Here is an 18642-nt window from a genome sequence, read left to right as displayed (position 1 = left end):
ACTCTCTCAGATTTTCAGTTAATATTTCAATAATTTAGTAACATTGACGCATGTTCACGGTTCTGATGTCGATGTGATGGCATGCGGGTAAAGAAATAAAATATTTAATCTTTTTAGTAAGAGTTTCATTTTGATTATTTTCAAATGATTTATTTCAATTTGAGCTTTTTATCCTTTAGTTATTATAGTTTCATTAATTTACAACCCCCCTGCAGCCAGGGGTTTGCAAATCCCAGTTTGGGAAACTTTGGTCTATGGTTGTTATGGTCCTGAGTTAAAGAACCAGTTTTTAAAAGATGTAATATAAGTCTAAGGTGTCCCCTGAATGTGTCTGTGAAGTTTCAGCTCAAAATACCCCATAGATTTTTTTAAATTAATTTTTTTAACTGCCTATTTTGGGTCATCATTAACTATGCACCGATTCAGGCTGCGGCACCTTTAAATCGCGTGCTCCCTGCCCCCCCTGAGCTGTGGACTATAATACAGTGCATTTACAAAGTTCACACAGCTAATATAACCCTCAAATGGATCTTTACAAAATGTTCGTCATGCATACTGCATGCATGCGTCGGATCATGTGAGTATAGTATTTATTTGGATGTTTACATTGTGTAATGTTAGCTAACGGGCTAAAGCTAACATTACACACTGTTGGAGAGATTTATAAAGAATGAAGTTGTGTTTATGAATTATACAGACTGCAAGTGTTTAAAAATGAAAATAGCGACGGCTCTCTTGTCTCCGTGAATACAGTAAGAAACGATGGTAACTTTAACCACATTTAACAGTACATTAGCAACATGCTAACGAAACATTTATAAAGACAATTTACAAATATCACTAAAAATATCATGATATCATGGATCATGTCAGTTATTTTATTTCATTATATTTATTTTATTTCATTATCGCTCCATCTGCCATTTTTCGCTATTGTCCTTGCTTGCTTACCTAGTCTGATGATTCAGCTGTGCACAGATCCAGACGTTAATACTGCCTGCCCTTGTCTAATGCCTTGAACATGGGCTGGCATTTGCAAATATTGGGGGCGTGCATATTAATGATCCCGACTGTTACGTAACAGTCGGTGTTATGTTGAGATTCGCCTGTTCTTCGGAGGTCTTTTAAACAAATGAGATTTATATAAGAAGGAGGAAACAATGGTGTTTGAGACTCACTGTATGTCATTTCCATGTACTGAACTCTTGTTATTCAACTATGCCAAGGTAAATTCAATTTTTTATTCTAGGGCACCTTTAAAGCAATACACCACTGTCAGTTAGCAGGGGTAAAATAAACATTAAATGTGATAAAATCACTGTAATGCATGATCCTGAATGGATTCTTTCTTTCTTTCGTGATATTTGACACATATTCAATAAGTGTTGTGGCAAATTCGATGTCTCTGTGTCCCTTCAGTTCTGGTCTCAAAGAAAAACTCTCAGAGTCAAAGTTCCAGGTCCCAGAAGTTGAACTTTATTGACGAGCAACAAAGTGAGATGCCAAGTTGCAAAGATGCAAAGTTTTTATACATTTTTCTTATCTGTTACAGTGTGAGATCCAATCCTACAGTTATTTGATCTTATTTACAGGTGCTCTCCTCCCTTTCTATTCTTGGAGTCTCCCAAGTACTCCCCAACATTTTTACCACAGTCATTTCACCAATTAAACTGCAGCTGTTGCTTATGTAAGAGATAATTCTCTTTGTAAGGGTGGCTGACTGCCAACTAGTCTACATCTTTTGACTTTATCTCTCGTGGTGGAATTCTGCCAATTGATGGTCAACCCTTTCTCATAGGCAAAATGAAACATTGTATCAAAAACAATAAACACTCCCCAGAGGCAGGAAGCCTTCACATGAGACTCTTAATAATGATCTTATTAATTTCACAGCCACCTGTTGTCTGGTGGATAATTACCAGCAAAATATCCTTAGTGGCCAAGTTAACTTCTCAGACACATCTGACCCTTATAGTCACATAGGCCAAAAGGGCCTCAAAACACTTCTAGCTTTTACAGTAAGCAAATTAATTCTACAATTGTTTTCTATAGGATGGATAAAATGCTCCATCATAAATTGTTGAATTTATTGATAATAATCAAAATAAAGTTTCTTTTTTGCTCATCCACTCAGATTTTAATACACCTTATTAGTCTTTATGACAAATCTGTATGTGCTTAGTATACTGCACAAATCTTTTTAACTCATGAGCACAAGTTGCACTAACAATACAAATACAAATGTAATATGCCAAATAAACGCAAGATTGTATGCATCAAACTAAACATAACCTACATTTGAGAAATTAGGATTCTAGAGAAATTATTTCCTAGAAAAAATTAGGATGCTGCTTTCTGGAGTGGAAACAAATACTTCTTATTTCCACAGACACAGACAGAAAAAAATGTGACTTCCATTCATTTACTGACTTCTCAACCAGATACAAAGCATATGGTTTTGTCAAGTCAAGTCACCTTTATTTATATAACACTTTTTTCAATGCAGATATAGTTCCAAATTAGCTTTAGAGTAATAGCAGGTAAATAATGTATCAAAGATTGTTTTGACTGTACAGCAGTTCAGTATTGATTCGTTTCCATTGTAAAAATCATTAGTTATTAATTTAGTTAATTTATCCATACAGCAGCTCTGGAGAGAACAGTGATGCCACCGTCCAGCTCAGTTCAGTTCTCATACAATGGTGTCAATGAAAGCAGATCAGTAATATTGTGGAATATTAAGTGTCCCCAACTAAACAAGCCAGAGGTGACAGCAGCAGGGATGGAGAAAAAAAACCTTGGGAGAAACCAGGCTCAGTCAGGGGGCCAGTTCTCCTCTGGCCAACAAACAATCATGGTGTGATTATGATTCAGGCAGCATCACAGGTCACAAGTCAGGTTGGGATTGGAAAGTCACAATATTTAATCCAGTTCCATCTGGTTGAAGATTGGATTCATCACGCTGCTGTGGAGACATGTTTGTTGAGGATCTGTGCCACTGGCTGTCATGTCGACGAGGCCTTCATAGGGGATAGTCTAGTTGACACAATCTCTAATTGAATTTTTCATTTTGTTAGTATTAAAGGTCACACACACATTTAGGTGCTCAAAGAAAAACAAACCTGTGACACAACAAAACCACAAAATTGAATTTCTCAGTTCAGTAAGGTTTATTAAAACAGTAAAAATGTTGGTCACATTACTGTCCGTTTATTTAAAACCATAAATGAGTACAATACAAAAAATATTACACCATGAACTCATTAAAAGGATAGTTCACCCAAAAATAAAAATACTGTCAGTTGTTCCAAACCCGTATGATTTTTTTCTTCTTCTGCTGAATAAAAAAGAACATATTCTGAATAATATGGGTAACCAAACAGTTGATGAACCCCACTGACTTCCATAGTATGAAAAAAAATAAAAAAAATAAAATAAATAATACTATGGAAGTCAATGGGGTCCATCAACTGTTTGGTTACTGACATTCTTCAAAATATCTTATTTTGTGCTCAGCAGAAGAAAGAAATTCATACAGGTTTGGAACAACTTAAGGCTGAGTAAATGATAAAAGAATTTTCATTTTTGGGTGAACTATCCTTTTAAGTTAATACAACATAACACTTCAGGCTGTCCAGTCTTAAAACACGTTCAGTAATGATTTTAAAGATTTAATACAATCACTTCCTTTGGGAATGGACATCCATAGAGGATGCCTTCCAGGTGGATGAATATTGTCCAAGGCCTCCTTCCTTCAGATCACAGCTTAGCAAAACAGACTGCAGAGCCTGAGCATACGCTGAGAAGAAAAATAAATAAACAAACAAATACATCACATTTATGCATTTAGCAGACGCTTTTATTTGTGAGGAACAAAGCACTTTGTCAAGGAGCCAACAATATTCATAATATACAATGCCAGGTTTACTGTATATTTAATAATGTAAAATGAAACTTTATTTTTAAAGGTCCCGTTCTTCGTGGTTTTTTGAAGCTTTGATTGTGTTTATAGTGTGCAATATAACATGTGTCCATGTTTCGCGTGTAAAAAAACACAGTATTTTTCACATAATTTACTTATCTGTATACCGCTGTTTCCACTGTCGTAAAAACGGGCTGATGACTTCCTTGTTCTATGAAATCCCTCCTTCAGAAATACGTAACGAGTTCTGATTGTGCCAGCGGTTCCTGTGTTGTGATTCGACAGCAGCTTAGCGCTCCTTGCCCGGAAAGGTCACGCCTCTTACCATAACGGGGAGATGCATGCGCTCAGTGTTATCGTAAACATGTCTTTAATTTTACCTTATCAATTTGAGCCGGAATCAGACCCGGAGAACATAGATGAAGAGGATCGAGTAGAACCTGTGCAAACACGTCTTTTACAGGATGTGTCACAATGGTAAGCTGTTTATTTACAGTAGGTAACGTTACATAGGCCTAAACATAGAACAATGATTCGCGTGGCTGCAGCTAAACCAGCATGTGGTTAAACAGTAAACAACAGATATAATCAACAAATAATTTAAACTGATCATAACAAACACCAACAATCGATGGTGTCCGGTTGAATTACTACACTTTTTAAAAGTTTTGGTCGGATAAGTTTTAATTGCCATCTAGTTAACAAAGCTAAACAGCGTTGCCCTTTGTGTGATAAGTTACAGAAACTGTTAAACGCACCAACGTAAATAATAAAATGCACTTACCGGTTGTGGTCCACAAACAACGCCTTCTCCAGACAAAGAGGGAACTGCTCCATCTTTCAAAAATAATCTTTGTGCGAATCCGGCATTAAACTGACTGAGATTGAGGAAGCTGTCCTCAGTAAAATGTGCTGCACATAGTTTAACATGTGGATTATAATTTTCGGGAACCGAGTTAAACATAAATTGTAACCACTGATTTCTAAGTACAGCGTCCCTGGGAAGGCCAAACAAAGGTGACTGGACTGCGGGATGAAAATAACAGCGTTTCGACGACATGGCGACAAACACACTTTACAAACGCAACTCTTGCTCTTCTCCGTGGGAGCGCAACAAGACCACGCCCCCTTTTTTTGTGTATTCCTGTGGGCGGAGGTTAGTCAACGTCAGTTTTAGTGACGTCATTAAAGAAGGAAGTAGAGGGATGTAGTCCAAACTGGCCGTTCGTTGTAGGCTATTTCTGTTAAATAAAATATCTCGCTTGGCATTGAACTTTGAGCTTTAAAATTTTACAGATTTTATTTATACTCTAACAACAACATTACACACTAACTAAAGTTGGAAACATGGGATCACGAAGAATGGGACCTTTAAGTACATTTTAAATCATTATGTTTTAACAACTTTTGATCATGCTTTTAAGAAGTACACTTATTTTGATGTGCAGACTAACGTACAAAAGCACATGTAAAGTACTTGCAGTGTGTTATTTGATATTATATTTAAAGTTAATATGTACTAATTTGCAACTTCATTACAAATGTTTAATTACTAATACTGACATACAAACGATAAAAGTTTACCATAAATGCTTCTCAGAACGTCAGTATATTTGGCAGTGCAATTTTGATCATATTTCAAAGACAATAGAAACAATTATGAGATTGCGTATAAAGATGTACTTAAGTCTTAAACTTAAGTGGGTCAAAAAAAGCACTTAGTGCATTTAATATAAATTTAAACTATAATACATTATCATTTAATTGTAAATCACATTCAGTAAAGTGTCTGAAAACATTCCATTTAGTTATATAACCGTAAGTTCTCTTTTAAAAAGTATGCCAAAGTGTACTTATTTTTCATTAGGGTATTTAAAACTTGTTTTCATCTCATTCTTAAATAAGGCTGTTCCTATGATGAACTAAATCCATGATTAAACTTCACACTGTCTGGGAAAATATCTACAGTTATGACATGTTGTGACAGAGGCACACATGTATCATCTGTCCAGTCATGGTACTGTGAGTAAAATAATTTCCTAACCAGGCACGGCGTGACAAGCTTTCCTTTCCAACAACATAATCACAACCAATCAGAAGTTCATTCTATAATTATTAGGAGCAGGACTTTGGACCGATGATATTTCACTGTGGGTGGACCTATCCGACACAAAACCACAGAAATAAGAACCAAGCAACTAATAAAATATTGAGTCACTTGCTGCTTGTTAGGGCAAAAACTCAATATACAGCATAACAGGACATTCAAATTATTTTCATTTAAGGAGCAATAGGATATTCTATAATTATCCTAAAATATAAAAGGAAACGGATACAGAGTGAGCAGTTTACCTTTTGGATTGTTGTAGAAGATACAGTTGTTGGCGCAGGTATCAGGATGGCTGTTCCAGAAAGTGTCTCCACAGGAACACAGAGGAGGCAGCTCTACTTTGTCCTTCTCCAGTTTCTCTTTCAGTAGAGCCTGCATTGCCTCAATGTACCTGTCACAGAATCATCACATGCCATGACAGCTCATTACAAGTTATTATAACACAATTCTACTGAATGTAAAACAATATATTTTATGGTGAATTTACAGTTGGTTTATGGTTATGGCTTTTATGGTGTAGACTAGCATTCATGATGTTTTGGGTCATCACTCAAAAATGAAAATTATGTCATTTATTACTCACCCTCATGTTGTTTCACACCCGTAAGTTCTTCGTTCATCTTCAGAACACAAATTAAGATATTTTTGATAAAATCTGATGGCTCAGTTAGGCCTGCATTGCCAGGAAGATAATTAACACTTTCAAATGCCCAAAAAGCTACTAAAGACATATTTAAAACAGTTCATGTGACTACAGTGGCTCAACCTTAATATAAAGCGACGAGAATACTTTTTGTGCGTCAAAAAAAAAAAAAAAAGACTTTTCAACAATATCTAGTGATGGCCGATTTTAAAACACTGCTTCGAAGCTTTACTAATCTTTTGTTTCGAATCAATGATTCGGATCGCGTATCAAACCAAAGTTGCCAAAGTTACATGAACTATTGAAATTTCGAAACACTTATGACTAGGGGTGTGACGAGACAGGTATCTCACGAGACGAGACGAGATGAGACTCGAGACTGAGTTCACGAGACGAGACGAGACAAGATTTTTTACACACTATTTTTAAGAAATCCTCAATGGCGAAATACATGACTAGAAAAAATATTCTGCAGGTGTATTTGGAATGTTTTAGCTAATCATCTTGCAATGAATGTCATTTCAGTTCTACTTTCTTAGTATGAATTATCATATGCAGTAAAAGACAACAATACTCAAGTATTGTAAAAGGTTTTGCCACAAACTCAACTGACTGACTTCTCTCCTGTATGATTTCAGTCTCTTCAGACCTTACTGTACATGATTTATGAGCTTCTACAACCATTAACCTCCTAACTGAACTCCTTTCCACAAACTGATCATAGAAATAAAAACAGTATAAATAAAAATGGTTTATTTAATGGTTAAAAAGCTAAGAGATGGTTACAACTACACTGCCCAGCCTAAAATAGCTTTCATATTGAGAGATATTTGCATTCATCAGGGAGCCGCTTTCAAAATGCGGTGTATTGAAATCGCGTTTGAATGCGCGCTCGCGTTTACTTTCACTTTCAGCGATCGCGCGTTCTCTGTAAATATGGAGCGGCGGCGACCGTTATTCAACTGAATTAAATGTTTTTTATTTAAATACAAAGCAAAACGACAGTGGAGGCGTAATATAAACGTAGCGGTGGCATATTCTTTCCTAATCATCCTAACACTCTGTCATGGCAATATCACTAGATTACTTTTATATACATATTAGTCTTGCGAGATTTCGTGCCACGAGATCTCGTCACACCCCTACTTATGACATAACGAAGCCTTGTTTACTGAAATCACATGACTTTGGCGATCCGAACCACTGATTCGAAACAAAAGATTTGTAAAGTTTTGAAACAGTGTTTTGAAATCGGCCATCTCTAGATATTGTTGAAAAGTCGGTATTTTGTTCTTTTGCCGCACAAAAAGTATTATCGTTGCTTCATAACATTAAGGTTGAACCACTGTAGTAACATGAACTGTTTTAAATATGTCTTTCTGGGCACTGAAAGTGTTAATTATCTTGCTGGCAATAGAGGCCTCACTGAGCCATCAGATTTCATCAAAAAAATCTTAATTTGTGTTCCGAAGATAAGCGAAGGTCTTACGGGTGTAGAACTACATGAGGGTGAGTAAGTAATGACAGAATTTTCAGTTTTTTTGGTGAATTAACCCTTTAAGATTTTAATTTTTTTTAAAGAAAGTTTCAATCAGCAAGGATGCATTAAATTGATCAAAAGTTACAGTAAAGAACGCAAGATACATAAAGCGTTTATAGTTCTTTTATCTGCATGCTCTAAAGCGTAAGTCATTTATGATGGAGAAAAAAAGAGCCACAGTGGCTTCACTGATTGCAGCAACTTCCATTTTTATTACAGATATTTTGCGCCAATTTCCCAGGAAGTGACTATTTGGTTCTCTTGAACACATACACTTACATTAAATTCATTTCTTTGGAAACATAGCTAATGTTGGTCGAACGGTTTAATCGCACGCTTAAATCCATGATTCGTAAATTCGTTCAAGAGGACGCCAAAAATTGGGATAAGTGGTTAGAACCTCTGTTATTTGCAGTGCGAGAGGTCCCGCAAGCCTCCACGGGGTTTTCCCACTTCGAGCTTCTCTTTGGACGCCAGCCCCGTGGGGTATTAGACGTCCTAAGAGAGACTTGGGAGGACGGACCATCTCAAGCCAAAAATGAAATTCAGTACGTGCTGGACTTGAGAGCAAAACTCCACACGTTGGGGTGGCTGTCTATGGAGAATTTGTTACAAGCCCAGCACAGACAGAGCCAGCTGTATGACCGAGGAACTAACTTACGCAAATTTTCACCGGGAGATAAAGTACTTGTATTGCTTCCCACTTCAAGCTCGAAATTACTTGCAAAGTGGCAAGGACCATTTGTGGTGACACGGCAAGTCGGTGAGCTCGATTATGAGGTTGTGCGTTCCGATAGGAGAGGAGCACGTCAGATTTACCACCTCAATCTCCTTAAAAAAATGGAATGAGGTGGAATCAGTGATGCTGGCGACGGTGATTAGCGGAGAGGATGATCTCGGGCCAGAGGCGAATGTCAAAAAACAGTCCCTCGCTCTGGCCCCGGGGGGAGATCACCTCTCGCCCTCGCAGCTCACTGATTTGTCCAAGTTACAAGCAGAGTTTGCAGACGTGTTTTCTCCCCTACCGGGCCGTACAAACCTCATTCAGCACCACATCGAGACAGAGCCGGGCGTGGTGGTTCGCAGCCGGCCGTATAGATTGCCCGAACACAAGAAAAATGTCGTTCAGGCAGAATTAGAGGCTATGCTTGAAATGGGAGTAATAGAAGAGTCCAGCAGTAACTGGGCGAGCCCGATAGTTTTGGTTCCCAAGACGGACGGCTCAGTTCGGTTCTGTGTGGACTACCGCAAGGTGAACGCAGTGTCGAAGTGAGCAGCAAATCAACATATTAGAATGACTTCTGAAGGGTCATGTGACGCTGAAGACTGGAATAATGATGCTAAAAATTCAGATTTGCTAGAAGAGGAATAAATTACATTATAAAATATATTAAAAGAGAAAACAGTGAATGATTTTAAATGAATAATATTCCATTTATATTACTGTTTTTACTGTTTTTTTTGATCAAATAAATGAAGCCTTGTTGAGCAGAAGAGAGTTCTTTCAAAAACATTAAACAATCTTACTGACCCCAAACTTTTGAACAATAGTGTATTTTTGGTTATAAGGAGCATACTCATAACATGACAATAGTTGTGCATATATTGGCTGTATGTACCGTTTGCTTTCTTTGGTCCTTTTTGTTCTTTCTCGTCGCTCTACCTTCTCTGCTGCCTCCTCCTCATCAAGCCTCAATCGCTCCAAAATCAAATACTCCCTCTCAGCCATGCCTTTTCTTTCTTCCTCCTGCTGTCGCTGCCTTTCCATCTTCTTCTCTTCAGCTTTCCTGAGTTGTTCTTTTTCATTCTTAATCCTACACACAGCAAAAAGTTCTCCGGGTTTATAAAAGAAAGTATAATATAAAGCACAGCACGAAGTCTTTTGTGTTCTTGGACAACTTAATGAAAGGAAAATGATGTGTGGTTACTTGCTTCAATAGTGCAAAAGACATGCAGTTAAGCATAGGGACTGGTTACTAAAATGAACTAAAATAAAACTTTTTTTATTATTTGTAATAAAAAAAGTAATAAAAAAAAAAATCATATGTGCACATATACATATAAATTAAGTTTGAATCTATTTACATTTACCTAAATCATTTATCATCAATAGTTGACAACATGACAACATTTTGACAATACGTGTGTTTTTCTGGGAATCAAAAAGAAACTGTTAGGAACTTTAAAATCTGTGTATTTGTTATGGGAGTGACATTTTAGAATATTAAGTCATGTCTTTTTTATATTGGTCTTTGTCACAAAGACCTGGCACCCTGCTCACAGTCTTATTTTTGGTTTATTATTTTACAGTATCTATTTAGCTAGGTAAACTGTTTCCCGTAGTCTGACAACAGGAAAGAAACCAAAAGAGAAGTGAGCAATCATTATGCGGAAAGGAATGAAAATAGACATCCTTTTCAGTAGCAGTGAATTTATGAATATGTAAATGTGATGCTGTTGAAGAAAAGAGACAAACATGTGATGTCTTGAACATGTGGTGAGGTTCGACCTTGCAGTTCTCTTCAGATGTTTCCTGTGCCTTTGGTGCTCCTTCACTTGCTCTCGCTCAATGTCCATGAAGTGACGTCGATACATGAGGAACTGAGACTGTCTCTGAAACAATACAGTTAGAGCATGAAGAAAACAATATTATTATGATCATTTTGTTTTTTGTAAAAAAGACTCCACCTACATCAAGACTACACACTAAATACACTACAGTTCACAAGTTAGAGGTTAGTAAAAAATTTTTTTAAAATAAATATTACTTTTAGTCTGCGAGGATGCATTAAATTGATCAAAAGCAACAGTAAAAAGTAAAAACATTTATTCAATATTCAATAGAATTCATAAATGCTGTTCTTTTTATTTATGTTCTATTTATCAGAGAATCCTGAAAAAATGTATCACGATTTTCATCAAAATATTAAGCAGCACAACTGTTGATAACATTGATAATCATAAGAAATGTTTCTTGAGCACCAATCAGCATATCAGAATCATTTCTGAAGGAATCAATGGAATAAGTTACATTTTAAAATATATTAAAATAACCATTTATTTTAAATTGTAATAATATTTTACATGTAACAGTAATGTACTGTATTTACAGTAATTTGCTGTATTTTGATTTTTTTTTATCAAATAAATGCAGCCTTGGTGTGCAAAAGAGACTTCTTTCAAAAACATAAAAAAATGTTACTGACTACAAACTTTTGAACAGTAGACTACTTAAGAATCATGTATATTTTTTTTCAGTGTAATATGCTTACAATCAGATAATCAGTTTCATTTGCATGCATGTTTATAAAAACTACATTACTTTCCCTAATAAAATAATTTAAAGAGGAGACTTTATTCTAAATAAAGTGTGATTCCTCACCTGCCTCTTCAGCTCCTCCTGATTCTCATGAGGCCAAAGCACTTGGGAAGCTCTGTAGTCAGTTGTGAAGCCTGTGCAGGAAGCCATGGGATCTGGCTCATAGACCTACAGAGACACCAAATTGTATCCATGAAATAACATATTGTGTTGAAAATTTCATAAAGGCCATTTGGTGTAAGACAGCTTTATTCAGAAGCACCAACTTAATCAGGAAGGGGCTATCTAAGGTAATAAAATAATATTACCTTATAATAATAATAAAAAAAAAAATTAAAAAACAACAACCATCAACCAGTTTTTATATGATGTTTAAGGAAAGGTGAATCTGAATATCAATTATATTACAATCATAATTAAGTATGCAAAAACCTGGTATCTCTTTACAACATGACAGAAGTATTTTGTCTAAAATATAAAGCAGCTATACAGTCAAACCAAAATTTATTCAGACACCTTCAACATTTCATTCATTAATACAGTTTATTTACTATAGTTTAAAAAAAAATGGTAATAAAATATGACAAGATCTCAGAGTTAAACTGTGTCAGAAAATAATTATCTTAATTATGTCAGATAACACTTAAGCAAAACATGGTTAGGTCAAAGTGTCTGAATAATTTTTGGTTCCAAATTTTTTATCAATTTTACTGGTAGTCCACTATATGAAGAATTTTTGGGTATAATATGTCACAGTTTACTTTATTTTGCTACCCTCACTTACATAAATGAACTATAGTGTCCTGCACCAACTAGTAAAAATATATCAGAAATATAAAAAATGTCTGAATAATTTTTGGTTTTTGAAAGTACTGTGTGAGAAGAATATTGTGTGTGATATTACAAAGACAGGAAACTAAATAATTTTTTCCAAATGAAATAATTTGCTTCTATACTGTCACCGACTAAAGTCAATTACTTTTTGTTAACTTTTCCCCCACAAAGCTATATGGACATTTTATGTTTTTAGTGTTAAAAAGTAGTGTTAATAGAATAAAATTATCACAATAATAAGAAGCAAAAAGAAATAGTGACATTATCAAATCTGGAGAATATGAAAGTAAAAAAATTGTTAAATGTATCTGATAACTTTGACAGAGCTCTAAGAGTACAATACTTTAGTGAGAAGAAAAAAAACTTGATAATGTAACATAGCAGAAACTCAATAATTTACAATATATTTTTATTTATAATATAAATTTCTTACAGTATAAATTGGGTCTTTATACATGAATACATATCACTGCCTTTTAAATTTTATCACGGAGGTCCCTCGCATGAGGGTATGCAAGCTTGTTTCCACCACTAAATAAAAAATAAAAAAGGTAATTGTGACTTTTTATCTTTTTTTTTTTTTTTTTTTAAATATAAGAATATAAAGTCAGAATTACAACTTATAATGTCAGAATTGCGAGTTATAAACTTACAATTGCGGGATATAAACTCGCAATTCTGACTTTTTTTCTCGCAATTGCGAGTTTATATCGTAATTCTGACTTCTTTTCTCAGAACTGTGAAATATAAACTCGCAATTGCGAGTTATAAAGTCCAATTTTGAGGAAAAAAGAGTTTATATCTCACAATTCTGACTGTATAACTCACAATTACGACTTTGTCACGCAATTCTGACTTCATAACTTGCAATTGCAAGTTTACATCACGCAATTCTGAGAAAAAAAATGCGAGATGTCAATTGGAGAAAAAAGCCGCAATTACCTTTTTTATTTTTTATTCAGTGGCGGAAACAAACTTCCATATGGGGGTGATCATATTTGGAGGTCTGTGGCATCTAAAACCCTTGATATAGATAACATTGAAGACATGAGTGTGTAAATCTATTCAACACTTATTTAATGGGCAGAGTGCACAAATAAAGCAGGAAATAATGTTGTTCTCATGGATATCGTTTACTCTTCATGTCCTCCAAAGATCCTATGCCACGAACTTCACAAACTTTGGAAAATACTGGTTCTTCCTCAGAAGCACTTACTGCATTGTAGCAGCCCCGACACATTTATAAGCAAAGCCTTGCTTTCCAGCAGTGATAAAAACCTGTGCACTTTTTTTTTTTTTTTTTTTACATTGTGTGTCTATTAACATAGTTATAATTGCCATTTTCTTTAATAATGTTATTGCTTTGTATGTATGGATTAATTGCATTATTTGTGATATTTTATTTTAGTGTTGGGTCAGTCAGGTAGCTGGTAGCTGTGGAGTGCCAACTTTTCCTTCCTTTTTTATTAACATAGGTGTGCCATCTGGGACTAAATGTAAGGCCACACAGGACTTCTTACCATATCGTTCTGAAAAGTTACAGTCTTGGTTCTCTGGCGATGCAAATGAAAAGGTTGATCATGTTGCCCCAACAGCAGCTCATCTTCCGTGTCAACATCCTGCTCGTTTTCCTCTCCTCCATCATCTGAACCTTCAGTATAATCCTTCTGATCTCTTAAAGTATGTGATTCGGGTTTCTGTATATAACAAATGTGAATATATTAATACCACAACACTGAACGTTCAGGTCTAAGAAATGACCCAAATGCATGACTCACATTTCTAGATGGGATATTTTCCATCTCCCACCAGGTAGCTGTGATAGCTCATCTCCCTCTTGCACTGTTTGACGAGCAGCTAGTCTGTGTCTCACCTGCTTCCTGACTTTACTGACCTGGAAAAAGTGTCAAGAATCACTCCCTTACATCTAGATTCTGATGAAAACATGCAAGCAAACTGATCCACATAGATGCAAAAGAACACATTTTGTTGATCCCGGAACAACATCCTGGTCCGAAAATTTAGTCCTAACCATATCCCTACCCTTAAACCTAAGTTATCCCTAAAATCAGAGAGATGTGTGTATAACACTGATGTTGAAGCACTTAACCCTGGTTGCAAGCATAAACTTGACATAAACTCTAATATTGTCCCTCAGATCTGATTGGTTGACTGGAATGTTGCTCCAGGATCAACAAAGATGTTGATCCAGGAACATGTTGTACTTGATGAAATCAAGTTCTGCCTGTAAATACACGTACATGATGCGTGTGCTGAGTGGAAAAAATGCCCTCTGTCCCGTGAGCACTGACAAAGCTGGGACTGCAGATAGCTCGCTCCCCATGTGTCCAGGAAGGGAATAAATTGGTTTGACGAGTAAGGCGATGGGCTGCTTTGATAGTGTGCAATACTTTACCCTCACAATCAACCTGAAAAAAAAAAAAAAGATACACAAATGACTTGCATGAAACTAGCAATTTTTTATACCATGTTCACTACTGTTTAAATGTTTGGAGTCAGTAAGATTTTTTTAAAATAATACTTTTATCAGATATTGTTAACTAAACTAAAATGATTAAAACTTGTTATCGATAACTGAAGTAAAGCTGAAATACAATATTAATATTAGATGCAAAACATAAATGAAAAACTAACTGAAAAAATAAGCTTAAGTTGAATTTTCTCAAACTGAAACTGAAATAAGCATAAATGAAAGCTAAATAAAAATATATTTAAAAAAAAAATACAACAAAACTTCAACTAAAATTAAAACTGAAATGTAAATATTAATAAATAATATAATAGTATATAATAAATAATACTTTTATTCAGTACAGATATATTAGCCTACATTGTAAAAAATGACATTAAAGATTTTTTTTTTTTTAAATTCTTTAAAAAATGCATCTCGTTTTCCACATAAATATTAAGCAGCACAACATTTTCAACATTGATAATAATAAGATTTTTTTTTTTTTTCCAGCATCAAATCAGCATATTAGAATGATTTCTACAGGATCGTGTAACACTGAAGACTGGAGTAATGATGCTGAAAATTCAGCTTTGCCATCACAGGAATAAATTACATTTTAAAATATATTAAAATAGAAAACAGTTATTTCCAATAGCAATAATATTTTACAATATTACCGTTTTTACTGTGTTTATTCAAATAAATGAAGCTTAAACGAGCATAGCTTCTCATTACTTGAGACTTCTGAAAAAAACATTAAAAATGACCCCAAACTTTTGAACAACAGTGTAAAGTTTATGCTATAATTTAACATAATTAATAGATCTCTTTCCATAGAACACAGGATTTGTGCCTTGTGCCTGTAAAAAATACAGTCAATGGACAAATTGTGCCCTTCTCAGGGAAAAAGAGTGCCATCCTCTGTTGCTCATTAACAGGCATTTCTTACGGTCTCATATGATTTCAGTAGCTGCTGTTGTTTGCGCAGAAGGGCCTGCTGCGAAATACGTTTACGAACTGCATCCTGAAATCGGCGCAGACTCTCCTCTTTCTCTCGTCGGGTCTCCTCTAGAAGCTCTTCCGTAAGCAAAGCCCGGACCTGCCCCACACACAAGGTTAGATTTACATTACATTCCTGGCTTTCCACAAATAGGTACAAATAGGTACAAAATAGGGCCTGAAGTATTTTTTTCTTTTCTTTTTTTTCTTTAACCTTAAGAGGTAATTTAATATGAGCCTATTCATCTGGGGTTTGCAAGTTTTGAAACAAAACTTGGGATATGTCTAAAAACAGCTTCAGAATTATGTTATTTATTAAAACATACATTATAAATAAATAACAAATTTACATAATAAATAAATAAATAAATAAATAAATAAATAAATGTGAGCCTATTAAAATAGACAAAATTTATAAATAATAAAATAAATGAAAATAAATTATAAGTAACAGCCAGTGTTATTTTAGTATCTTTATATATATATATATATATATATATATATATATATATATATATATAATTTTTTTAATTAGTTTATATTTTTATATTTTCCATTTTAGTTCTATTTTTAGTAATTTTGTTGTGTTTTTGTCACTTTTTATCAGTTTATTTTTTAAATGTGTCTAGTTTTATTATTTTTTATTTCTGTTTTAGTTATTTTAGTACTTCAACTTTAACTAAACAAAAAATTGAAATGCTGAATTGGCAACAAGCTGAAAATGTAAGTTTTAAGTTTTTCAATATTTAATTTTATTTCAATTTTAGCTGTAAATATAACAACCCTGATAATATGGCGATGTAACAGGGTTTTTGTAGCCAGAATTTAGTGGCAGCTAATTTGGGTCTAGATTTTGGTTTGTAACTAGTTACTGTTATTTCTTTTTCCCATAAATTAAAGAAAACAAATGTGGGAGTGTTTCTTGACACCTTTTCCAAGTCAGAAATGTGTGATAGACCAAAATCATCACTGTAACAAGTTAACGTTAGATGATTTAATAAGCGCGAGACCAGGTGAAGCTCGTGTTTAACTGCATCTCTCCAGCTCTCATATGTAAGTTCTTACCGCGGGATGTTCCTGACACTCATCTCCACTCTCCACCCAAACACCCACAGGCGCCACAGCCGAGTTCCTCTCTGCCAACACTCTCACATCTTTGGTCTTTCTTCTGTGTCCAGAGGTTATCCTTTTATTTTCTTTTAATACGTTCTTTTGCGTTATCGAAGAACAAACCCTTTCCTTAGGTGTTCTTGCTTGATTCATTTTCGTATAAAATCTGGTAACGTTAGATATGAATGGGTATAACTATCATTTACGGCTTTTCGATGTTCAGACCTTATTAGCAAGCCCAACATTGACCCTTCAAGCAAAAACAAACCTTCTTAATATGAGTCTTTTTAAAGGACGGGAATTCATTATGTTGTTACTGTCCTCATGCAAATAACATTCATATTTCTACTTCTGTAACTGACAAAATTAAAACTCCGTTGTCAATGACGCTAACCGAATCACAACTGCTTTAGACCCGCCCATTTATGATTCTATTGGCCACAGCTTTGTGAAGTCAAGATTTTATTCGTCGAAAGTAACGCCACTCAAAAACTGTAGCGATTTGGTCACGCCCGATGTGCTGCTAAATGTAGGTTCGATAGGAAAAAGACTACATGCTCGTTTTAGTTCCACGCCAATTCTACTACTTTTTCCCAAGCCCTAACCTAACCTAACCGACTAAAATTAAATATGGTGGTTTTACGCAGAATTTTATATCCCTATTTTTTTTTTAATTATAAATCTAATGTATATTGTGTATCAATTTAAAACCGAGTTTTTATTCATCTATTTATTTACATTTTTTTTTAAATGCACAAAGGAAGTCATTTTATCATTTTAAATAGCCATTGTTGTTATAATGTAATGTCCTACTTATGCTTCTCTTTGTAGTCTTTCACAACTTGTTCATGCCTGAAACTATTTGAGGCATTGTTTTTCCACAGGGTAAGTTATTAGCATTCTCTGTGCTTATTTGGGTTTCTGTCTCCAACTTATACATTTATGCATGGGTAAGAATCAACACAAGATCAGCCTGCTCGCTTTACAATGCCTGTTCTCAACGGCCGTGCCCATGCATAACAAGGAGCCTACTGTGTCTTTTGTGTGAATCAGCACACACATTGTCTCTCCCTTTTCAGGAACAGTATGAACTTCAACAAGACAGACACGATTACATAATACTCAGATTATTAGCGGGTGAAACACTGCGTAAAATCTCATCAAATATGTGAAAGTTTGCATTTAGGTCTTTCTCAATATTTTATTTAACATCTTCTTTACAGATCAGCTCTACTTGTCATTAACATTCACCAAAATAAAAACAGGCCAGTTCATGTTCTTCAAGTGAATGAGGAAATAAAAACTAAAAAAAGAAAAAAGGAAACACAAATATTCACTGTTGGCTTGACAAAGCATTGCCTGGAAGTTTACAACAATTGTAAACAATTGAATACTTGGCCAGTTTGAATGCAGATCTTGCTAGGTGGTTGCTGGGTCACCAGTGGTTCTTTCGAGATTTTCCTATGGGGTTTTTCTATTATGAGTAAAATAATGCTTGTGGTAGACATAACTTGATGATACTTTGAAGTTTTGTTCTACAACAAACTGCACACACTCATACCCCAAACTCTCTTATTTAGTTGCTTATTAGAAACAAATAAATATAACTGCTTTAAAAAAAAATCATATTTTCAGCAAGCGGGTGTGTAATTTACACTGTAGAACAACATGTCAAAGTATCGTCAAGTTATG

General features: G+C 34.8%; 1 protein-coding gene across 1 annotated transcript; it reads right to left on the bottom strand.

Moving 5' to 3' along the window:
* Positions 1-3674: 3674 nt before the first annotated feature.
* Positions 3675-17396, bottom strand: ccdc15 (coiled-coil domain containing 15). Its single transcript, XM_048189531.1, has 10 exons — positions 16906-17396; positions 15791-15940; positions 14630-14797; positions 14147-14262; positions 13889-14065; positions 11598-11702; positions 10725-10828; positions 9835-10029; positions 6275-6423; positions 3675-3799 (listed from the first exon to the last, which is right to left on the bottom strand). The coding sequence occupies exons 4-10, from the start codon at positions 14168-14170 to the stop codon at positions 3681-3683; spliced, it is 873 nt and encodes a 290-aa protein (XP_048045488.1). The 5' UTR covers positions 14171-14262; positions 14630-14797; positions 15791-15940; positions 16906-17396; the 3' UTR covers positions 3675-3680.
* Positions 17397-18642: the final 1246 nt, after the last annotated feature.

The sequence above is a fragment of the Megalobrama amblycephala genome, linkage group LG4, assembly GCF_018812025.1.
Source record: "Megalobrama amblycephala isolate DHTTF-2021 linkage group LG4, ASM1881202v1, whole genome shotgun sequence".
NCBI lineage: Eukaryota > Metazoa > Chordata > Actinopteri > Cypriniformes > Xenocyprididae > Megalobrama > Megalobrama amblycephala.
The sequence above is the reverse complement of the archived record's forward strand: the minus strand, read 5'-3'. Positions and strand labels throughout refer to the sequence as shown.

Coding starts and splice junctions, on each gene's coding strand:
- ccdc15 (XM_048189531.1), bottom strand. CDS start 14,170: ATGGAAAATATCCCATCTAGAAAT. Junction 14,066..14,146: donor AAAATATCCCATCTAGAAAT/GTGAGTCATGCA, acceptor TGTTATATACAG/AAACCCGAATCACATACTTT. Junction 10,030..10,724: donor CATCTGAAGAGAACTGCAAG/GTCGAACCTCAC, acceptor TGCTGTGTGTAG/GATTAAGAATGAAAAAGAAC.